Source organism: Papio anubis, chromosome 18, assembly GCF_008728515.1.
Source record: "Papio anubis isolate 15944 chromosome 18, Panubis1.0, whole genome shotgun sequence".
Lineage (NCBI taxonomy): Eukaryota > Metazoa > Chordata > Mammalia > Primates > Cercopithecidae > Papio > Papio anubis.
Window position 1 is genome coordinate 8,680,751 of NC_044993.1, and position 16,109 is coordinate 8,696,859.

Sequence of the window (16,109 nt, forward strand, 5' to 3'; positions counted from 1 at the left end):
CTGGGCAACATAGTGAGACCCTGTCTCTACCAAAATTAAAAAAAAAAATTGGCTGGACGGGTGGGCGCCTGTAGTCCCAGCTCCTTGGGAGGCTGAGTCAGGAGTATCCCAACAGATGGGGAGCGGAGGTTGCAGTGAGACGTGATTGTGCCTCCGCACTCCAGCCTGGGCGACAGAGTGAGACCCTGTCTCAAAAAAAAGGAAAAGAAAGATAGAAAAGAAGAAACAACCTAAATGCTTACCAATTGTTAAATGGATAAGCAAACTGTAGTATATTTGTGCAATGAATGTTATTCAGCAGTACAAAGTAGTCACAATTCATGCAACGACATACATGAACCTTGAAACAGAATTAGTAAAAGGAGGGTCACAAAAAGCCCACATGTAATTCCATTTATATGAAATGTCCAGAATAAGCAAATCCACAGAAGGTAGATTTGTGGTTGCCTAGGACTGGGGGGTGCAGAATGAGGAGTAATTCCAGTGAATACAGGGGGGTTTTTTTGGAGTGATAAAAATGTTCTAAAATTAGGTAGTAGCGATGGTTACAGAACTCACAATATACTAAACTAAAATCATTGAGTTGTACATTATATATGTATGCCCGGCTGGTCTCGAACTCCTGGGCTCAAGCGATACTCCCAGCTCGGCCTCCCAAAGTGCTGGGATTACAAACATGAACCACCACGCCCTGCTGAGTTGTACATTTTAAGTGAGTGAGTTTTTTGGTATGTGACTTAGATCTCTAAAAAGCTATATATATATATATATAAATGACTGTCAGTCCTTGATTGTCCTTGAAGCCACCTTTGGAAAATTCCCTTTAGTTAATGCCAGTTTCATTTCTGACCTGAGTGCAGATAAAGTGGAGGTCTGCTTGGGGCTGTCTTTTGCTATGGCCCCCACCTTCTGCCCAACAGTTCAGGTTTTCAAGATCCTCATATGCTTCCCTGACTCCAAGGCCAGGCACACACTCCTTTTTAAATTTGGATCACCTGTTTCACCTTGCCAACTGCTACCATCCTTCCTCTTGTGCCGTCCCTGGCTAAGGCTGCAGAGGGTACACCCATTTTTCACCTCCATTCCATTGTATCGTGTTGGTTTTTCACAAAGCCATACACTCCCTGAGCACACGGAGGCACTGGTTTTTTCCAGCACTATCTGCGAGCACAGTCTTATCACTGAATAAGTGAACGAATGTGTGAATGTATGCCTGAAAAAGAACGTGTATTTGTGGCCGGGTGCGGTGACTCACGCCTGTAATCCCAGGACTTTGGGAGGCCGAGGCAGGTGGATCACCTGAGGTCAGGAGTTGGAGATCAGCCTGGCCAACATGGTGAAATTCCATCTCTACTAAAAATACAGAAAAATTAGCCGGGCGTGGTGGCACATGCCTGTAGTCCCAGCTACTTGGGAGGCTGAGGCAGGAGAATCGCTTGAACCCAGGAGGTGGAGGTTGCAGTGAGCCGAGATCGTGCCACTGCACTCCAGCCTGGGTGACAAAGTGAGACTCCGTCTCAAAAACCAACCAACCAAACAAAAACCATGCATTTGTATGGAGTGGAAGAATATGGAGAATTGGAAAGACTGTGGAAAAGGAAGGAGGGAGGATTTGAACTAAAATGATATTACCATGTACCCATGTTTTCTCGGTTTCCTCAGAGATGGGTTTTCTCAGTCCTGCCACCATTTTGACCATTTGAGCCTCAAATATCCAAAATTGTCTTCTCAGTTTCAGTCTTATGAATCAAGCCAAACCTTTGGCCTTTCAAGAAAACACCCATTACCTTGTTTTTCTACTCTTTGGCTCAGAAATTTTGAATCGGGAATCTAGCTGAAGAAAATAACAGTAACAGCCACCCAAATACAGGGTAGGGGATGAACTCTAGAATTTTATGCAGGACATTACTTATCAGGGCCTTATCTATAATAGTTAAAAATTGGAAATAACCTAAATGTCCAACAGTAGGGTAGTCTACATTATGCCATGCCCCCAAGAAGGAATAATATGCACCCATTAAAAGAATTTAGTGACGTGGGAAAATGCTTGCATCATATGTTAAGTGAAAAGGAGTAGGTTATAAACTGGTGATCACTAATATGTAAACGCTGCCCACACACACACACACTCAAAAACACCTGGAGAAAAACATATCAAAATGATTTCAGTGGTTTCCTTTTGGTAATGTAACTGTGGTGTCTGTCTCATTTATTTATTTAATTTATCCAGATGTGCTACAATGAACAGATAAGACTTAACACAGGAAAAACAAAAAACCCTAAGCCTGATTCTTTCCACTGCTCTTTCTTGGGAAAGACTCTCAGCACCTGCTTTGTTCAGGCAACCACGTCTGTCTCCAAATCCTTGCCCTGCACTCCCAGCCTGGCAGGACCAGCCCCTTGCCAGTTCCCTCTGGCCACTCAGGCAGGTCCTCAAGTCCCAGCCCATCAGGAAGCCTTTCTTTTTCTTTTCTTTCTTTTTTTTTTTTTTGTTTGAGACGTTGTCTTACTCTGTCGCCCAGCCTGGAGTGCAGTGGCGCAATCTCAGCTCGCTACAAGCTCCGCCTCCCAGATTCATACCATTCTCCTGCCTCAGCCTCCTGAGTAGCTGGGACTACAGGCACCCGCCACCATGCCCCCCAAAAATTATATTGTATAAAAACAATATAATTTTTTGTATTTTTAGTAGAGACGGGGTTTTACTGTGTTAGCCAGGATGGTCTCGATCTCCTGACCTCGTGATCTGCCCACCTCGTCCTCCCAATGTGCTGGGATTACAGGTGTGAGCCACTGCGCCCAGCCTTGGGAAAGCCTTTCTTAATTATGAGAAAGAAAGAAGCTGTCCTCTTCCCTACCCAGGCTGAATACAGTGCCGCCACATCTCTCTTTGCTGGTTGTGTCCAAGAAAATCTGCCTTTTAGCTGCGACTGGACCTCAAAGGATGCTTTTTGATGTGGCACAGGAGCTCGGGCAGTCGGCGCTGTTTTTCTGGGCAGGGTCTCTGAGTCTAAACTCACTGGAAGAAGTTCAAGTACTGAGGCCACACATCTCATCATTGTTGGATATTGAGAATGGTGGTGATGACTTTTTGGTCTGCATGTCCTGATTTGTCATGAGAAAGACATCTCCTGGCCATTTAAAAACCACCCAGTCTTTTAAACAGTTTTTAAGAAGCCGTCAAAGGTGTTTATACTTAACCTGGACCAGCAACCTTCTTAAAGGAGTCAGGCTGAACTTTGTTCTGGAGGAAGTGTTCGAGCAAATATTGTAGACGTCGCGCCAATACACTTAGATTTTTTGTGAGTTGATTGCCCAAGTGTCTATCCAGCTTATTCCAGAATTGGGATTAAATTAGAGAAAGCTTTGGTGGAAAAAGTTAGTGGGTCAGCAAACATTTGGATTTCCTACTGTGTACCTGACGCTTGCAGCACAGAGCACTTGAGAAATGCTGTGGCTTTATCAAAGCAATAAAGAAATCTAGAGTGATTTTTCCTGCAGAACTTCCTGGTCATATATTCCACCCACATGAAACATAACAAGAAAGGCTAAGAGGGTAAGATGGAGTGTCTTGTGGGTCCTTCAAGAATGGAGCATGCATTATAGCTCTTGTGGAGTTTTGAGCTAATTACCCTGGTCTGTATACAAAATGTGTCAGAATTAAGGACCCAGATAAATTGAATATCTTGGCATCAACCTTTGGTGTTTTTGAAACTGAGAAAGAAAGATTTGGCGTGCCAGCCTCCCTCATCAGTCTGGTATTCTACCTGTCATCTTCAACAAGATAAACAAACCACGGACATATTTTTCTTCCCCGCAGAACTGCACCCTTTTTCATGACTAGTTCTGGGTACTGTTAGGCAATAGGAATCTAGTAGAAAGGAGGAGGGGAAGCATTTTTAATTCTACCCTCTTCTCAAATATTTAAAGTGGAAGAATGAGTGGGTGAGGGCTTGTCACATTTTTCAATTCTTTTCCATTCCTGCCACCCAAACGCAGCCCTTAATCAGGTTTTTCTCAGGTCACTAGAGTTGGCATTTCTCCTTTGTCCATTTTGTTTTGTTTTGTTTTGTTTTATTTTATTTTATTATTTTGAGACAGAGTCTCACTCTGTCACCCAGGCTGGAGTGCAGTGGCACGATCTCAGCTCACTGCAACCTCCATCTCCTGTGTTCAAGTGATTCTCCTGCCTCAACCTCCCAAGTAGCTGGGATTACAGGTGCCCACCACCATGCCCGGCTAATTTTTGTATTTTTAGTAGAGACAAGGTTTCACCATGTTGGCCAGACTGGTCTCAAACTCCTAACCTCGTGATCTGCCTGCACTGGCCTCCCAGCATTCTGGGATTACAGATGTGGGCCACCACGCCTGGTCCCCCTTTGTCCATTTTATCAATGCTGGAGGCACTGAGGTTCCCAAAGGCGATTCTGAGGAAGAGCAGATGGTCTTTGTCCTGCCATTTCCATGGCTTGCGTTTTTGTTGAACAGGGTATGTAAGCTTAGGGCAAAAATGAAAATGCTGAGAACGATAGGAGGGGTTTTGCAGGACCAACAGGGAGGAGAGGAGAGAGGGGAGTGGTGAAGGACAACAGGAGTGAGGAACCTTAGCAGGGAACTGCGTGTGTTGTCATTGGGCTCCATGTGGACTCGCTTCCCCGTCTCCCGGGAGCTCTCCCATAAGACATCCATTTCTTGTTGACGCATTGACGAGTTGAATCTGTTGGGAGAACTGGTGCATTTGTTCATTCAACAAGTATGTATCGAGTGCCTACATTACACGAGGCAGTGTTACAAGTGTTGAGGATAAAATAGTGAGTCAGACACACCCAATGCCTAATGACTTGGATGAATACCCACCACGACTGGATGAATCTTCAGGGAATTCTGCTGTGTGAGAAAAGCCAATCCCAAAAGGTTAATACCGCATCATCTCATTTACATAACATTTTTGAAAGGACACCATTTTATGGTGGTTGCCAGGGGTTAGGGATGGGAGTTGAGGAGGGCGGGAGGTAGGTTTGGTGATAAAAAAGTGACATGAGGGATCCTCATGCTGACATGCTGTTTGGTATCTTGCCTGTGATGGTGGATGCAGTCTAGAATTTGTCTAGAACTATATACACGTACACACAAATGAGTACAAGTAAAACTGGGAAATCTAAATAAGATTGGTGGATAATATCAATATCCTGGTTGTGATATTGTACTATATAAATTTGCAAAATGTTACAAATGGGGGAACTGGGTAAAGTCTGCATGAGATATTTCTGTATAATTTCTCAACACTGCATGTGCATGTACAATTATCTCAATAAAAACTTCAATGAAGGAAAAAAAAAAAAAGGGCTTGGCTGGGCATGGTAGCTCACACCTGTAATCCCAGCACTTTGGGAGGCTGAGGTGGCAGATCACCTGAGGTCAGGAGTTCAAGACCAGCCTGGCCAACATGGTGAAACCCCGTCTTTACTAAAAAAAAATACAAAGATTACTGGGCGTAGTGGCACGTGCTTGTATTACCAGCTACTAGGGAGACTGAGGCAGGAGAATAGCTTGAATCCCGGAGACGGAGGTTGCAGTGAACTGAGATTGTGCCACTGTACTCCAGCCTGGGTGACAGAGTGAGACTCTGTCTCAAAAGAAATTAAAAAAAAAAAAAAGGAAAAAACAAAAAAAAGACTGGGCAAGGTGGGACGTGCCTGTAATCCTAGCCCTTTGAAAGGCCAAGGTGGGAGGATCACTTGAGCCCAGGAGTTCGAGACTAGCCTGGGCAACATGATGAAACCGTGTCTCTACAAAAAATACAAAACTTAGCTGGATGTGGTGGGACATGGCTGTAGTCCCCATTACTCGGGAGGCTGAGGTGGGGGGGTCACTTAAGCCTGGGAGGTTGAGGCTACAGTGAGCCAAGATGGCACCACTGCATTCTAGCCGGGGTGACAGAGTGAGACCCTGTCTCAAAAAAAAAAAAAAAAGAAAGAAACAAAAGTAAAAGCCTAACTCCCTGGCCTCATGGAGCCTACATTTTGGTAGAAGCTAAGTATGGCTTCATGGTGGTTGCAGGGCAAAAGCTAAGACCATCCTCGAGGGAGCTGCCCCTCTGGGGGATTCCATGCAGTGCCACTAGAGAGTCCTTCCCATCCTCCAGATATGTCATTGAATCCCCATTGGTGACTGAAGGAAATCCAGATTCAGGAGAGGAGGTAAGTGTGGAATAAGGCTGTGAAGCCCAGCTCCCCCGATCCCATGACCTGGGAATTATCCAGCCTGCCTGTTTCTTTACACCATGCATCAGGCACCCACTTGACTGTAGACTCAGATGACTCTGGGGCTCCCGGTAGTGGTGTGGCATCCCACTTGTCTTGTTCCCCACTTTCTCCATCCCCATCACTACCTGGCTCAGGGGCCTTCAGCCTCCTTCCACGCTGCCCCAAATGCCTGGTTTATCTTGGCAGCACGTACAAGCTTGGAGAAACTCCTTTTACCTATGCACATGGGCATGGCTCACTGCTCTAGTTCTCTGCAGTAGGGAAGAACTCTCATGCCAGCCCAGGCCCTGGGACTCAATCTTGGGTTCAAGCCCCTTGGCTGTGGCTAGTCAGGTCAATGTCCAGTACCTATTAATCCCCTCCTGGAAAGAGGAGTCCCACACCAAACTGTTAGTCCCATTGCCTGTACAATGAGGCATCGTACTGGCTGTGAACCATCAAGCTCTGCAACTATTTTATTGCCTTAGAAGACCTTCAGGGGGAGAAGCCATGAAAAAATAAAAGTCTGAGTAAAGTTTTTATTATTTTCTATTATGCCATGACTTGCATGGAATGACCACAAAGTGGCATGCCTTCCTGGTCACATAACTTAACTCATCAGGCCTGGCTAGAAAGCGAGAACTCCCAGATACACAATTTAGTCCACTAGAAAGATGGGAGGGAGCAAAGGAAAGAGAAAGAGACAGAGGAAGGCACAATGATAAATAACTATCTGTCTCTTCTCTAACAGGTTAGTGGCTCATTCTAAAAATGATGATAATGTCCTTGAATATCATTTCCAATTCATGGTCAAGGTCTTTATGTTAAAGGAAAGGAGTTTTCTTAGAAGAACTGGATCTAATCAATATATATTTGATCTTCAAATATTTGACTTTCAAACAAAATTTTTACGGCCAAAATAAAGTGAAAGAAATGATACTGACAAACTCTCTTTCCATGCCCTTGTGAAAGCGCCCACAGAAAGAATAAGTACAAAAGGTAACCAAGGCCCTCCCCTCTATCCAAAGAAATGTATCCATGGAGTTCTGACAGCCAAGCTTCTCTCCCCTGTCCAAACCTCAACACCATCAGGTTGGAGGAGCCCCATGGCAGTCAGAAGCCCTGTCCCGCTGTTCCTCAGAAGCGGCCTGCTTTTTTGCGTCCCCGTCCATGTCTGCGATGAATAATCCGTGGAGATCCATGTGCATATCGACATCAACGGAGGCACGGGCCAATTCTGTAAAGCTTTTGGCATCCAGAATGAGCAGAAAAGGTGGCTTCTGGGGATCAGTAGAGACAATGGCTGATAGGATGACTCCTTTGGGGAAACAGAAAGAAACCCTTTGTAAAAGTGCAGGCTTCAGTCGGAGGGATGAGTTTCTCAGCGTGTCTCTCTGCCCTCTTTAGACATATGTATCTAACCAAAACAGGAGGGAAGTGAATTGGAGACACTGTAATAGAAGGGAAAGGCCTGGAAACTAGGAATCAGAAAATTTGGCTGTAGGCCGGGCGCGGTGGTTCACGCCTGTAATCCCGGCACTTTGGGAGCAGAGGTGGGCAGATCACTTCCGATCAGGAGTTTGAGACCAGCCTGGCCAACATGGTGAAACCCCGTCTCTACTAAAAATACAAAAATTAGCTGGGTGTGGTGGTGGGTGCTTGTAATCTCAGCTACTCAGGAGACTGAAGCAGGAGAATCATGAGACTGAAGCAGAAGAATCACTTGAACCTGGGAGTGGAATTTGCAGTGAGCCGAGATCACACCATTGCACTCCAGCCTGGGTGACGGAGTGAAACACCATCTCAAAACAAACAAACAAAGAAACTAGAAAACCTGGTTCTAGCCCTGGCTGGGCCAGTCCCTTGACCTCTCGGAGCCTCAGTCTCTTCATCAGTAGAGGTGGGATAATCTCACCTACACTCACAGGGTTGCCGAGAGTATCTCCTGCATGATGGATTTTGAAAGCACACTAAATTATTGCAGGCATTGAAGAATGGCATTCGTTTTGTTTGTTTGTTTTGCTTTTTTGAGATGGGTTCTTACTCTGTTGCCCAGACTAGAGTGCAGTGGCGTGATCACAGCTCACTGCAATCTCGATCTCTTGGGCCCAAGCTATCCTCCCACCTCAGCCCTCCAAGTAGCTGGGACTACAGGCACATGACATGACATCTGGCTTATTTTTGTATTTTTTGTCAGATGCGGTCTCCCTATATTGCCCATGCTGGTCTTGAACCCCTGGGCTCAAGCAATCTGCCCACCTTGACCTCCCAAGTGCTGGGATTACAGGCAGAAACCACCGCACCTGGCTCGAAGAATGGCATTTCAATGGTTAAACAAAATAATGCATATCAACTTCCTGCAAATACTCTCAATGCCCCCAGAGGGTCCCAGGTTGAAGAGCAGTGGAGCATCGTTGAAGTCAGATTGGCCTGGATTTACATCTTACCTCTGAATGTATGGGATGTGTGACCTTGGGCAACAAGGTCACTCTCTGAGCATCCCATTGGTAAAATGAAGATAATGATACTCCCTCCTCACAGAGAATGTAAAGGAAGTGTCCACACCACTGAGTGGGAGAACGGCCTGAGCAGGAGGCAATGCCAGTGGTCCCCCGCCTCGGAGATGACAGTGACACAGGGTTGCTGGCCTGACGTGCCATGCCATGATCAGTAGGAAGACAAGACCCAGGTGGAAAACCACTCCCTTGTCACCTGAGGGAAGAAGCTGGCAGGCTCAAGTGGGGCAGCCTGCCCTCCTTGCAGGTGTGGCAGCCCCATTCCCAGCGTGGCCAGGTGACATCCCCACCTATGGTTCTAGTTACCCTCCTTAGCCTCCTCAGGGCTGTGGGCAGGGCATTTCTGAAGCATTTCTGAGAATGAAAGGGGAAGGATCATTCAGTCAAGTGGAAACCTAGGAAATAGAGGTGGGCCACAAATACACATTTCCAGGGGCGCTGTGAAACATTTACGTGCTTATGCATTGTTAAAAATTTGGATCCAGGCCAGGTGCAGTGACTGACACCTGTAATCCCAGCACTTTGGGAGGCTAAGATGGGAGGATCGCTTGAGCCCAGGAGTTAGAGACCAGCCTGGGAAACACAGTGAGACCCTTTCTCTATAACAAATACAAAGAATGAGCTAGGCATGGTGGCGTGCCCCTGTAGCTCCAGCTACTTGGTAGGCTGAGGCAGGAGGATCACTTGAACCCAGGAGTTTGAGGCTGCAGTGAGCTACGATTATGCCACTACACTCCAGCCTGGGCAACAGAGCAAGACTCCATTTCTTAAAAACATTTCTTTTGGATCTAGCCACTGTAATCAATTTTAAAACCAAGATTCTGCATTCTGAGAGAGCTTAGTGTCACTGACTGGAAAGGAGATGGACTTTGTGCAGTAAAAAACTTAAACTTGTCTAAAAAGGAGACTGGCTTTTGTCCTCAGTTTCTGGGAGGTCACCTCTATACTGGTGAAATGTCCTGCTTGATACAAGTATCTTTGTATACATGGGGGCCTTGCGCCACACCAGGCAGTCTACCCTTACAGTGGGATTTATGGTGGGGCCTTGGGCCACATGGTATGAGCTTGATCTCCAGGAGGACTGAAGACTAAATAAAGGTCAGACACACAGGCGGGCAACCATGTTTACATGACTGAGCCCCAGTATAAACTCTCCATACCGAGTCTCAGGGGAGCTTCCTGGCTGGCAATAATATTCTGTGAGCACTGTCACACAGCATTGTCAGGAGAAGTCAGTGCTATCTGTGACTCTTCTGGGAGAGTGCAGCTGGAAGCTCCTGTGGGTCCCTGCTGGGCTCTGTCTTGTGCACCTCTTCCCTTTGCTAATTTTAGTCTGTATCTTTTCACTGCTGCAAACCAGAACTGTGAGCATAAGCGCTTGCAGTGAGGTTGGTGATTCTAATGAATTATTGAAGCCAAAGGGTGTCTCGGGGACCCTCAAACTTTGCAATTGGTATAAGAAGTAAAGGTAGCCTTGGGGACTCCCTAACCTTTTAGCTTTGACCTAGACAGATGTAGACTTCAAAGCACCAGTCCACCCCCTTTATGAGCTGGGGGGTCAGCTGCCCCTAGATGGTGTCTCTGTGGGAAGGGGGATCATGAGCAGCATGCAGCAACTAGGCTTGGCTTCTTAGAGTCTTACCGTCATCCTCATCCTTGGCGCCTGGTGCGGGCACAAACAGGGGTTCCGCTGGCCAGCAGTCGTCCTCTCTCCATTTCAAGCATGACTTTGTGAGAATGTCATATTTTATTATCTGTACATCCAACGAGGAGAAACACAGAAATGAAGCCCATCGGATATAGACTTTTGACATAATCACCCAATGACAGCTACCTCTGGTGAGCACAGCCAAGAAAGGACAGGAGCTAACTCTCCTCCCCGAGGTTTTTTTGTTGTTGTTTTTTGGTTTTTGTTTTTTTTTGAGATAGAGTTTCACTCTTGTCACCCAGGCTGGAGTGCAATGGCGTGATCTTGTCTCACTGCAACCTCCACCTCCACCTCTTGGGTTCAAGCAATTCTCCTGCCTCGGCCTCTCGAGTACCTGGGATTACAGGCATGTACCACCACACCTGGCAAACTTTTTGTATTTTTAGTAGAGACGGGGTTTCACCATGGCCAGGTTGGTCTTGAACTCTTGACCTCAGGTGATCTGCCTGCCTCAGCCTCCCAGAATGCTGGAATTACAGGCATGAGCCACCGCACCCAGCCTCCTCCCCCAGTTTTAAACATGGGTCCTCCGGCCACCATGTAGCTGATACAGCATAAGGAATTCTTTTAAAAATTAAAATATTTTTAAATGTATTATTATTTTTTAATATAGAGACAGGGTCTTGCTATTGTTGACCAAGCTGGTCTCGAACTCCTGGCCTCAAGCAATCCTCAGCTCCCCAAAGTGCTAGGATTATAGGTGTGAGCCACCACACCCCGTCTAAAAATTAAAATATTGACTATATCTTATATTTGGCATTGCACTGCAATTTTATATGAGTTAAATAAATGAATACATTCAATGCAAACATTTAAAGTATAATACAACCCCTTTGTTGCTTTAAGAGTGCAATTCTCTGAATCTCTCTTAATCTCCCAACAGGCCTATTTCTCTCTAGGTCTGGTATTAGTGGAGAGTGGCTTGGGGTATGGAGGGGTGGAGGCTTAATTTTTGGCTGTGGACATTTCTGCTCTGTTTGCAATAAAAAAAAGATTTTCCATTTTATTATGAAAAATGAAGATGTTTAAAAAAAGTGATCCCTGCACAGCACTTCGCACAGTGACCAGCACACAGTAAGTGTTTCACAAATGGTAGCTTAAGAAGCACAGTGGGCCAGGCATCGTGGCTCATGGCTGTAATCCAGCACTTTCGGTGGCTGAGGCAGGAGGATCCCTGGAACTTAGGAGTTCAAGACCAGCATGGACAACACAATGAGCCCCTGTCTCTTTCTGTGTATTTTTTTAAATAAAAAGGAAAAAACAAATCAAAACAAAAGAAGCAAAATAAAGCCTCTAAGTTTCAGCTGCACCCTCTCTGCTGGAGAGGGTGAGTTTCTTAGGTCAGGGACTGGGCATCCCCCTGCTGACTTCCTTACCCTCAGTGCCTACCACATTGTAGCCCATAGTTGGTGCTCAATAAATAAGTATTGAATAAAGAAATCAGTGAATAAACTCCAGCCATAACCTCTTACCCAAACCTTAGCCCATTAGGTGCCACTCCCTCTCCCAGCTGTCCATCCTTACTTCAAATTTATCTTATCCTACACTTACCTCCCTCTGACCTCCTGTTTTCTAATCAATGTCTCAGAACCTTAGAATTCAGCGTTGCATATAGACGCAATCACTGTAGGAAAAGCCTGTGAATACACAGAGAACAGTACCTTGGTTGGGATTGGACTCCATTGAACTCCTGCAGCAAAGACATACCGGTATCGCTTTCCATTGTGAGCATAATTGACCCGTGGAAGCTCTAAGCCTACAAGGAAATTAGAAGGTGGATGAAGCCCCCATCACTGGGGGCTGGGAGCATCCACCCTTCCTGTCAGACTGGGTAGCCTTTCCTCAGAATTCGTTCCCACACCAAGATCCCTGAGCTTGATTTAGAGCCTGGATTGGATCAAAGGTGGTCAAAGGCAGGGGACGGAGCCTCTGATAATTACCCCATCTCTATCAGAAAGGCCTGGAGCAGCGTACCACAGACCTAGGTTTTAAGTGTATAAACATCTTTAATTATCCAAGATAGAAATCAAAGAGAATTGCATGATTAAAATCAGAGGCTACTGCAATTTCTTAAAGCTCTTTTCAAAAAAGTGCTGATGTGTGTATGTGTGCATGCATGTGCATATGTGTGATGAGAAATGGGAAGCTGGCTGGGCGCAGTGGCTCACGCCTATAATCGCAGCACTTTGGGAGGCTGAGGCGGGCAGATCATTTGAGGTCAGGAGTTTGAGACCAGCCTGGCCAACATGGCAAAACCCTCCCTCTACTGAAAGTACAAAGAAAATTAGCCAGGCATGGTGATGCATGCCTGTAATTCCAGCAACTCGGGAGGCTGAGGCAGGAGAATCACGTGAACCCAGGAGGCAGAGGTTGCAGTGAGCCGAGATCGTGCCACTGCACTCCAGCCTGGGCCACAGAGTAAAACTCTGTCTAAAAAAAAAAAAAAAAAAAGAAATAGGAAGCTGTGCCAGGCATAGTGGCTCATGCCTGTAATCCCAGCTCTTTGGGAAGCTGAGATGGGAGGATCGCTTGACGCCAGGAGTTCAAGACCAACCTGCTCAACATGGCAAGAACCCCATCTCTAAAATTAAAAACTAAAAACTAAAACAGAATGGGAAGCTGTGGAAAATGGTGTCAACGGAGAATAGTTAATTAAATCTGGTGAATTATATAATAACATTATGGAAAAATAACATTTAATAATGATTTTAATAACATGGACAAGTGTCCATACCATAAGGTTAAGTGTAAAATGCTGACTATAGAATTACTATATCTCCACTAGGTTACAAATGAAGAGAAAAAATTTGGAAGCATTCCTGGGGTTATAACTGCCTTATAGTTTACACTTTCTACGATAGAATCTAAGTTTCTCATTATGTGAAATTTTCATCATCTTATTTTTACATAATCAAAAATCTTATTTTTTTTCTCTGTGTGTGTGTGTGTGTGTGTGTGTGTGTAGATATATGGTGTTTTTTTTGTCGTTTTTGAGATGGAGTCTCGCTGTGTCGCCTGGACTGGAGTGCAGTGGCGCCATCTCAGCTCACTGCAACCGCTGCCTCCTGGGTTCAAGCAATTCTCCTGCCTCAGCCTCCTGAGTAGCTAGGACTACAGGTGCCTGCCACCACATCCTGCAATTTTTTTTTTTTTTTTTTTGTATTTTTAGTAGAGACAGGGTTTCACCGTGTTAGCCAGGATGGTCTTGGTCTCCTGACCTCGTGATCCACCCGCCTTGGCTTGCCAAAGTGCTGGGATTACAGACGTGAGCCACCGTGCTTGGCTGTACATGTGTATATATGTATATATGCCTATTGCATCAAATTGAATTTCTAAGTCTGAATACTGAAATGGATGTTCAACTCTTAGGAAATATTCCTGGTGGTTGCCACCAGCTGCTGGTGAAGATACAATGTCCAAGAGAAGAGGAAGTAGAGATACATCCACGGATAAATGCTGATTAGGTTCAGTGGGGCAGGAAGGGGAAAGAACTATTGAGGTGGGAAGGAGATGTCCAATCCCACATATGAGGAAGCGTGAAACTTCCAAGGGGACAGGCCCAGATGAAGGTGAGGCAGATGGAACACTCCCATACTTAAATAAGAAGAAGTTGTGTGCCCTTGACCTCAAAGTAGGCCTGAGATTTCCAAGATGTTCCTGGGCCCCTCTCAAACCAGCGATTCTCCTGCCTCAGCCTCCCAAGTAGCTAGGACTACAGGTGTGCCCCACTACCCCCTGCTAATTTTTGTATTTTTTAAAAAGTAGAGATGGGGTTTTGCCATGTTATCCAGGCTGGTCTCAAACTCTTGACCTTAGGTGCTCCACCCGCCTCAGCTTCCCAAAGTGCTGGCATTACAGGAATGAGTAATGCCTGTAATTGCCATTGTGCCTGGCCCATAGTTACATGAAATTAAGGCTCGGCCTCCCAAAGTGCTGGGATTATAGGTGTGAGCCACTGTGCCTGGTCCTTAATAGCCATGTCCTTTGAAGAATCCTCAGGATGTGGGAAAATACTCAGGTTACATTCATTAAGTGCAAAAGGCAGCTTCAGAACATTCTAGATGATATGGAATGTATTTTGCAAAAGTACAAATACAGAGGCAATGGGCTTTGGGATAAGAGAAGGCTGGGGTCACAACCTGGCTCTGCTGCCTGCCTTTTGGCAAATTTTGCAATTGTCTGAACCTGCTTCTTAGGGCTGTTCTAATATTGCTGCCATTGGCCAGACTCTCCCTATAGGCCAGACCCCACACTAAGGCCTTGATGTGCATGAACAAATCTAATGTCAACAATAACAGAATGACACTGCTGGGATGAAATGAGAGCAGTCTGAGAATTCGCCGGAAGGGACCCGGCCTATGTCACACAATCCACGCATGATGGGAGGACTGGATGGGTATCCCAAAGGGCTGTCACAGGTGCAGGGATTATGGGTAGTTTGTTTATTGTTACACTTTTTAGTGTGCACAATATTGCAACAATAAATAAGCATGATCTTCTCAGGAAAGAAAAAAAATGTGGTGTGGTGGGTGAGCAAGGATGGGGGTGGATGCCTTCAGACCTGGCATCACCTATTGATTCATTTCTAAAGACTCCAAGCGTATGAGTTCCCTCACAGAACTGGTTATGGGATGTATGGGATGCCTTTTACAGAAGTGGATTCTTAGGTCAAATCCAAGGGTCATCCTAAAAGAGTCCCCAAGTCGATGTGCTCTTCCAGATACCCAAACTTCCTGGCATGGGGCAGCTGATGGAACAAGGCTCTCAGTCTTTTTTTTTTAGGCAAAGTCTCTGTTGCCCAGGCTGGAGTGCAGTGGCGAAATCTCAGCTTACTGCTCTGCCTTCAGGGTTCAAGCAATTCTCCTGCCTCAGCCTCCCGAGTAGCTGGGATTATGGATTACAGGCATGCACCACCACACCGGTTAATTTTTGTATTTTCGGTAGAGATGTGGTTTCGCCAACTTGGCCAGGCTGGTCTCAAACTCCTGGCCTCAAGTGATCCGGCCACCTTGACCTCCCAAAGTGCTGGGATTACAGGCGCGAGCTACCGCACCCAGCCAATGCGCTCAGTTTAAATGCACACCGCACCACTCTCTAGCTGAGTCTCCTTGGACAAGTCCATTCATTCTGTACTTTGACGTATTGAACACAGACCTCTGTATGCCAGCCTTTGTGTCATGTGCTGCTGATACCCTGTGAGCACAGCAACACAATCCTCACCTCATGGGTTTATATTCTGGGGCAGTGGTTCTCCATCATGGCAGTGGTGCCCCCATGGGATGCTGGCAATGTCTGGAGACATATTTGGCTGCTCCAATTCAGGATAGGGGTCCTCCGGGCTTCTAGTGGGTAGAAGCCAGGAATGTTGCTAAACATCTTACAATTCCCTGGACAGCACCCACTGCAAAGAATGACCCAGCCCCAGATGGCGACGGTGCCCAGACTGGGGAGCCCTGCTCCATGGGTGTGACTCCTGTTCTAGAGGGTCTGCGTTCTGTGTGTAGCTCCAGGTCTCTCAGGCCTAGTTTTCTCCTTCATATTATGCAGCTGATAACAGCTATTTTGCAGGATATTGTGGATGTTGAGAGGTAGAAATGGAAAGGTATTGTGCCTGTTCAATAAGCCCGTGTTCAGTAAGGGACA

At 46.0% G+C, this 16,109-nt stretch overlaps 1 protein-coding gene and 1 long non-coding RNA gene across 4 annotated transcripts in view; one reads left to right on the forward strand and one right to left on the reverse strand.

Moving 5' to 3' along the window:
* The window catches only part of LOC110742065, a 49,072-nt gene that overhangs the window by 17,317 nt on the left and 15,646 nt on the right, over window positions 1-16,109 (forward strand). Inside the window, exon 2 of one of the 3 annotated variants that reach the window (XR_004179719.1) lies at window positions 6,058-6,197. The exons of 1 other annotated variant lie outside the window; for it this stretch is intronic. This is a non-coding gene — a long non-coding RNA (uncharacterized LOC110742065). Of the gene's footprint in view, window positions 1-5,917; window positions 6,198-16,109 lie in introns of those variants that run through there. One more of the 3 variants, XR_004179717.1, reaches the window with a different exon arrangement.
* Window positions 6,768-16,109, reverse strand: part of BCO1 (beta-carotene oxygenase 1) — a 51,735-nt gene continuing 42,393 nt past the window's right edge. The window contains exons 9-11 of the mRNA XM_003917227.5: window positions 12,128-12,222; window positions 10,401-10,512; window positions 6,768-7,560 (exon numbers count right to left, since the gene is read on the reverse strand). Of these exons, the coding sequence (XP_003917276.2) occupies window positions 7,331-7,560; window positions 10,401-10,512; window positions 12,128-12,222 (437 nt within the window). The 3' untranslated portion in view covers window positions 6,768-7,330. The remainder of the gene's footprint in view (window positions 7,561-10,400; window positions 10,513-12,127; window positions 12,223-16,109) is intronic.